Source organism: Oryzias latipes, chromosome 10 (genome assembly GCF_002234675.1).
Source record: "Oryzias latipes chromosome 10, ASM223467v1".
NCBI classification, from domain to species: Eukaryota; Metazoa; Chordata; class Actinopteri; order Beloniformes; family Adrianichthyidae; genus Oryzias; species Oryzias latipes.
The window spans coordinates 6,436,809-6,444,744 of NC_019868.2; the positions used below are offsets into that span (position 1 = coordinate 6,436,809).

The 7,936-nt window shown below is 38.8% G+C and overlaps 1 protein-coding gene across 1 annotated transcript; it reads right to left on the minus strand.

Moving 5' to 3' along the window:
• Window positions 1-4,036: 4,036 nt before the first annotated feature.
• Window positions 4,037-5,928, minus strand: LOC111948061 (the record flags this gene model as incomplete). Its single annotated transcript, XM_023959446.1, has 3 exons — window positions 4,037-4,983; window positions 5,090-5,443; window positions 5,583-5,928. Coding segments are annotated over 3 exons (897 nt in total), but the record flags the coding sequence as incomplete, so codon positions are not given.
• Window positions 5,929-7,936: the final 2,008 nt, after the last annotated feature.

The following is a 7,936-nucleotide window of genomic DNA, read 5'->3' on the forward strand; positions in this document are numbered from 1 at the left end:
ACCTGATCATTTTTTGATGAACACGGAGCTGATATTCTGCTGAAGGTCAATGTTTTTAGATCCATAAAAATTAATGATTTCCCGCGGCACACCTGACCATCTCTCACGGCACACTAGGGTGCTGCGGCACAGTGGTTAATAAACATAGGATTATTCACTTGATACATGTTTTCCTTGCGAGGATTCTTTTTTTAAATATTTCCCACACAATGTGCTCAATACGACTGGCTGAGAAATCCATTTAATGCAGCAGCACCAGCTGATCTGAGCTCTGCTGAGGGGGATCAGTATATTGAAATCACCTAAGACTCCACCCTGAGGATGAGGGGGGAGTCTGAGAAAATCAAACACATTTGGCTTATTTTATTAAAATTGAACATATTTGGCCTATTTTGTCAGAGTTTATTATATATATTTTTTTACTTGTCCTGTCCAACAGCTAAGCAAACAGATGAGAGCTGAAGGACTCTAGTGTTGGACATATTTTACTGTTACAATAGGGGTTATCAATCTTCTGACACACTAGGTGTATATTTGAAATAATCCCTTTTGTAATTTAGGTTTGACTTTAACATCTTACTTACCTAAGTAACATTTTGGTGTTGGACAGGGCAGAAAAGAAAAGGAGGGAAGAAGAGAGGGATGTTGGGGGGGTAGGAGGGTTATTATAGAGGGGGGGGGACCATGAAGCAGCATAGAGCAACAAGTTGCTGGTGGTTTATAATCATTACGGTTAGGTGCAGTTGTGATATAAATCTAGAAGGGGCGGGGCCTGTCCACACACAACTCAAATGTTGGCTTTAATGATGTTCACATACAGACAAGTCCACATGAACCCAACATAACTCATTTTGTCACAGTTGTTTCTCGGGGGGCTCTTTTCCTTCTCCAAAGGAGGGACAAGAGAAAAAGTTTGAGAACCACTGCCCTAAACAATGATGAAATTGGATGACACTATAGGTGGAGGGCCTTATGTTAAAACAAATACCTTTTTACAACAATGGGAAAAATCCCACAAATAATAAAACTCATAAGGGCAGCCTGGGGCTGCAGTCTACAATCAGCTAAAATGCATTAAGGCCAAGAATGTCTAAACACCTTTAAACTGACAAAAAGTCCAACTTGCACCAAATTCCAATTCAAAACTCTTCACAGAATTTACTACACTGGACAGAGGATGTTCAAAATGGGTCTCAGTAACTCAGACATTTGTGAGCACTGCAATCTACCTGACAGTTACATGCATGCACTCTGGTTCTGCACACCTGTCCAGGCTCTCTGGCAACAGGTATGTGCCGATCTACCAGTCTGGCTTAAGGTTTTAATCACGACTTCACCGTCACTTTGTGTGTTTGGTGACATGAGTGCCATCGATATAGAAGGAGGATTAGCAACTATCATTTTCATAACCCTTTGTATTGCAAAAAACAAAAACAATTCAAATAAACTGGAAAAACAAAAAAATATATTAATGTAGGTCAATATAGAAATCTGCTGGGGGCGGGTCTCCCTTGGGGGATCCTGGCTCGTACCTGGGGTTGGGGCGGGGGGTTGCCCAGAAGTCCTGGTTGGTGGTGGGTTGCTTGTCTGGGGCTGTGGGTGCTCTTCTGGGGCGGGGACCCTGCGTTGGGCCTGGGTGGCGGATGTGATTGCCCAGGGGGCGGTTGTTCTCTATCTGCTGCCGTGCGTGTATTAGGGGGGTTCTGGCTGCCGCTACTACTGTGGCGGGGGTCTTGGTGTGGGGATGACTGGGCACTCTTCCTCCTTCTTTTTACATTCTATTATCCATTTTAGAAGAACATAAACACTCACTTGAGCACAGGTGTTAGCTCACCTTTGCACTAACATTTTGTGTGATTGAATGAAATATTTCACACTAGTTGGTTTTAATGCATAAATATGCAAGTGTGAACAATATTTGTATTGTGTACATGTTGACGTGAACATTTTTAAAGCCAACAGGTGTGTTTAAAACATTTGAGTGTGTGTGGACAGACCCCGCCTTTATAGACTTGCATTATATCTGAACCTCGCCGTAATGAGGACAGTACAACCATCCAGAAAGTTGTTGCTTTACAGTATGCTGCTTCATGGTTTTACCCCCCCCCCCCTTCTATAATCACCCTCCTATCCCCCTCCCCCCAACACCCCTCTCTCTTCTTTCCTCCTTTCTTTTTCCGCCTGGTACAACACAAAAGATTTACACATATGATTAAAATGAAAAAAATGTGGCCTTGATTATAAAAGGGGTTTATTCAGACATACCTCTGGTTTGTCAGAAGATTCATAACCCCTGTTGTTAAAGTAAAATATGTCCAACACAAGAGACAGAAGCTCTCATCTGTCTGCCCATCTGTTGGACAGGACAAGTTAGGAAAACAAAAAAGAATGTCTAAAGCCGTGTTGCTGCCTTGTAATAGAGCTGTTTGGTTCTGTGTGTTTTCCGACCTCCAGTCAGCGCATTCATAGTAATCTTAGCAGTAAAAAAGAAAATAGATGTATCATTATGTCAGCTGATAGTCAATGCTAAAAGTCCATACTTAATGGAGGCTAGGGAGATTATGATGATTATACATTTGCTCTGCTCCATATGTATACATGAACATTGTGTGTCTTGTAATATCACCTGTGCTCAGTTTCTGTAAACTGAACAGGACCGGCATGCATCACCGGTTTAGGACTGCTGAGCTAAAGCACCAGGTTGTCTGTGTTTCTTGTCTCTGCTAAGTTGTTTATGGAACATAGACATCTGTGGATTGTGGAAAATCTACCTAATGCTGTATTGTACATGTTTACATGTAGCTCTGTTGAATCATAAAAAAGCTGTTTGCTTTGGGAGCAGAGAGAGAGCAGATGAAAGTGGAGCTTTATGTGGTGTCAGATGCATCTGAAATCTCTCGCTTTGCAAAGGTTTGAACTTTCATGCAGACTCTTTTGTGATTTATTTCTTTTCCCACTGCACATAAGATCTTTAGTGTCAAGAACCTTAAAAAGTCCATTTCAAGGCCTGCAACAGACCACAAGTATAGAAGAAGGTGGCGAGGGAAAAAAAAAGTCGATAGAGAACATTGTCTCTTCTTCCTCTAATCTGACCAACTTGGTCTTTCAATAATCAGGCCCTTCCAGCTTAGCAAACACCTTCAGAGTAGCAGTGATTGTGCAGAGGAGGAGGGGGACCAGGTGGAGAAAGAGGAAGTATCACAAAGACAAGGAGCAAAAAGGAAGTGAGGGCCCTGCCACACAACCAGCAAAGAGTAGGAGGAAGGCAAGAAGGAAATGAAAACATATTTCAACTAATGGAAATACAATAAACTGATGGGAGACTAAAGAAGACTGACTGACATTCACATAAGCATCCTGTCTGCATTTATTAGCTTTTTCATGCTTTTATTGGTCACTCCAAAAAACACATTCTCTCATATAGACCGTCTTTACTCTCTGTGTATCTGAATATGTGGTAGCTGGAGGAAGTCCATGCTTGGTTTGTTTTTCACTCAAATATCTTAAAGGATAATAGAAAAATTCTGCCATTGTTAGATGTGTCAATGATGAATAGGAGACTTACAGAAAACACTATTTCCATATTTGTAAATATAAGAAAATAATAATATTATATTAGCATCAGAATTTAATTAAAAGTATTTTTGTTCTGGTGGAATATGATTTGGATGTTTAGCTGCTGCGCTGAAATTTAACACCCAGACTATAAGAAGGAAAACAGAGCTAAAGCTCTAAATAAAAAAAATAAAAAAAAGTATGCATTTGCATTTTTGATGCAGTGGGTTTTTTAAGTAGGCTGCTTGAACACCACCATCAGATAAAGGCCGGTTCTAAGCTGAGGGTCAGGTCTAAACAAATTGACCTGATAAATAGGAAAATTAACTCAAAAAGCATCAACAATATTAAAAGGAAGTTATAAATTTCCTAATAAAATACCAAACAAGAAAGTGCTATAATAAAATGAAAGAAATTTAAATGTTTCCGTTTGAAAATGCCATTACTGATTATTTTTTTTTTTGGTCTATGCTTTGTTTAAAATCACACTTAACATTTTTAAATATGACAGATGTGTGTTTTTTTTTTCCAGTATTAAGGGTGACAGAGCAATTCAGTTTAAGACAAAAGCTTTTGGATTTTTCAGCTTCATAAAACGGACAAATCATCAGCCAATCCCCCTAAATTTGAACTAACAGTACCTGCTATAGCAACAAAATTCAGAAATTTAACAATTAAAGCTTTTTATTTTAAAGACTACAAACTCATACAGACAAAAGTACTTTATTACAAAGATTTTGCTATATGGGTTCACCAACAATTTGAGCATTAAGCTTGACAGTTTTCAAACGTCAGATTTTAATGGAGTCAGATAAACAACACAGAATAAAATGTTTTTGTTTACGGTTTTCGACAAATGTAAAATGCTAAGCCTTTTCAAAAAGGATTCTAGATTTTTCCACTAATACTGTATATAGATCATTGTCACATCCATTCACTGTAGCCGTCTATAGCCATCCTTTGCTGCTGCTTATCTTCTCTTTGTCTTGTCAGTTTTCTTCTTAGTAAAGATTGCTGTGGTGAAAATGGCATCCTGTTTTTTTCTCTGTAAAAGATAATCCAAATGATTTTTTTGGTTATGCACAAATCAGTTTACTGGTATTTATTGGCAGCCAAATGTAAATTCTTTACCTTCTGGTATTGCCAATCATCAATGATTGTTTCCGGCTTTGTTTTACAGACCAAATGCGCTGGTTTAGTAAAAGAGCATAAAAATTTTAAAATGTACTTCTTAAATGGACAAGATAGGCAAAAATGTAGATGTTTTAATGAAAGAAAATCTGTATATCCTCTTACCTTTGCAGACAGCACAGGATTTCTTTGATACAACACAAAATAGAAATGTTACCATCATGAGACTGAAAACCAAGGTTCCAAAAAACAGAAAGAAAAATATGTTGTTGCACATGTAATCATGAGTTCCATCTCCTAAAATGGAAAAAAAAAAGAAAAATTATTGTCAAAATCGATATACTAAAAAGATTTTTTCTTTTTCTATTAACAAATTATGCCATTATCTTAAAAAGTATGTTACCTTGAACATCCAGTTTTGTTCCATTTCCAAAAACCACTTTTCCACATGCAGCCACAGCACAGTAGTAAAGTCCAGCATCAGAGGAGCTGACCTTCTTCAAGAAGCTGTAGACACAACTCTGCAGAGGCTGAGTCTCTGTACCCCCGTCACAGTCACCATCACTGCTTCTTCTGGCGTAAATATAAGTGGGATGAGATTCCCCTTCAGTCTTTCTGAACCAGAACACTCTCTGTTCCTCTGGACATGCATCATTTTTAAACTCAGAGAGAACTGAACACTGCAGAGCCACAACGTCTCCTGCAGAAACCGGATCAACAGAACTTTGAACCACTGCAGGAAAATCAGAGTGCGGTCCTGGAAGAATAAGAACGGTTTAAAAAAGGCTATAATAAACATAAAAATGATCTCAGAAAAGTTTTCATTATTTTTATTGAACACTTGACTAAAATGGGTTTTTAAAAACCACAAGATATTTTATAATGCCAATACTGACCTTTAATTTCTAGAAATACTGCCCTAATGAAGGTGATGTCTGTACCATCCAATGATAAACAGTAATAGAAGGCAGAGTCACTTGGCTTAGCTTTTGCAGTATGAAGAATAAATTTTCCTTCTTCTTCTTTGGTTGTAAAATGACCGATCTTCTTCTCTCCAGCACCATTGCTGAATCCTTTTCCTAGGATTTCAGGCATTTTTCCAGGAACAAGTTTGATCCAGAAAAAGATTGCAAAGTTCAGGCTTTTGTTGTAACAGGGTAGGGTCACATCTTCTCCAGCGTTTACTGTCTTTATTTCAAATCCCTCATCTGTACAACCTAAAACAGTTGTAACACAACACAATTATTACAGTATAATCAATACAATATATTCTACATTTTGTCATACTATGCAAAAAGACAATAACTGTTGTTATTAATATTATCCCTATTTTTAAAACACTTTCTACACATACTTACATCCAAGTTGAAGTATCAGTATTGTGCATAGTACGACGTGCATTTTTCTAAACTTCTTATTCTCTCGTCTGCAGATGACTTGTGTCGCATTAGAGGATGATTTTCTCTGTTGTTGCTATATAAAAATGGGAGGGAACAATTTTAAAACAAACTGATTGGCTGGTAATCACACTGCCATCTCAGTTACAACCCCAGTGGAAACATAACAAGCAAATCTTTCCATCACTTGCGTAAAGCAACATCACTAGCATGTTTTAGTTATCTCATAGTGGTGGCTTTGGCTGTCTACAAGGGAAGAGACCTACTGCAAAAAAAGAAAAAAAATTGGTGCAAAAAGCTTTAAAAAGCAATGATTATATTGTTGAAGAATGAATGTAAGTATGTGTTCATTTTAGGTGAAAATACAAATGTAAAAGAGAAATGGCCCAGCAAGAAACTGCAGACATTTATTTAATGCAATTAAAAAAAATGAACATAATGAAAAACCACTGCAGTGCTATTGGGGTTTGAACCAAGGACCGATATCTAGTTCTAGCGGCAAAAGTTGGACCAGGATGTCCAACAGTATGAATCTGCTGTCTCTATGAGATCTCCGCCTGCCTGCCTACCGACCCAGCCTCAGATCCTCACTCACAGTTTTTGTTTTCCGTTCACAGTTCCCGCACAGTTCCCGCTTTAACTCAGACTGCCTGCGACTGTAACTGCTTCTCATCTCTGCTCTGCGTTGTGTTGTTTTGTGCACCCTCAGGTAGCCACGAGACACTGGAGGAACTTTCTTGGAGCAGTTTTCTTTATTCTGGTTGTAACAAAATATGGCATCAACACGTGCTGCACTCAGATAAAGCCCCAAAACTAAAAATATAAAGTTCAAATTAGCACCAACATTGAATACAAAAAAAACAGATATCCATCAATCAAGAGAGTGGGGGGGGGCATCAATTTATACCCAGATCTGAAGGACCCTAATGGCATGCAACTGAATTGCCAGATATAAAATAAACAAATAAAAACAATTTTGTGTAATTATACAATACTTTTATGAACCCGTTACATTCACCCCCCAAGACTTACACAAAATAAAGCATGTATAAAGGAACCTAAACACATTGGTCCCAACAATCTGAGGAGTAGGTACAATACAATTACAGTTACAAATCCCAGTTTAAAAAACATCCCAAAGGATCAGCGTGAAGAAAGGAATGGCAAAAACCCGTCTACTTACATAGGGAAAAGAATATGCCCACTTACATATCACCTGTAATACACGACTCCAGAAAAGAAAAAAAACTGACAACAAAAAAATACAACATTACAAAAATGTTACAAACACTTTTAACATCACATAAAAACTCAATCACACTCCTACATTCAAAGGGCTGACGCAGATCTGTCACCGTCGAGTCACTGGTCTCAGGAAACGTCCAACTCTAGATCTGCGGGGAGGGACTGTGTCAACTCTTGGGACAGTACAGTCAGTAGTCAAAACAGAGTCAGGGGCAATAGACTCCACATCTGAGCATAATGCAAGAATAGTGTCGCACAATCCAACAACCGCGTCAGATGCATCATCACATACCGCAACACCCTGTGGACCGTTATCCTCAATCGTCAAAACACTGTCAGACGCCAACGGCAGCTCAGACACCCAAACTCTTGTTCTGAACTCAACTGATTCAGAGGAAACATCACTCACTGCAGACCTTTTATCCCTGGCATCCACCTAGCTTGAAACCGAGGAAACAATCTGCTCCTGGGCAGTGATGTCCGAGTCATGAAGAGGCAGACTATTGACAGGCATGAGCAGATTACGATGAACAACTTTTGATCGCCCACTCGTGGGGTTCTGAATCTTGAAAGTGTGGCTCTGATCACTTTTCTCAAGAACAACATAG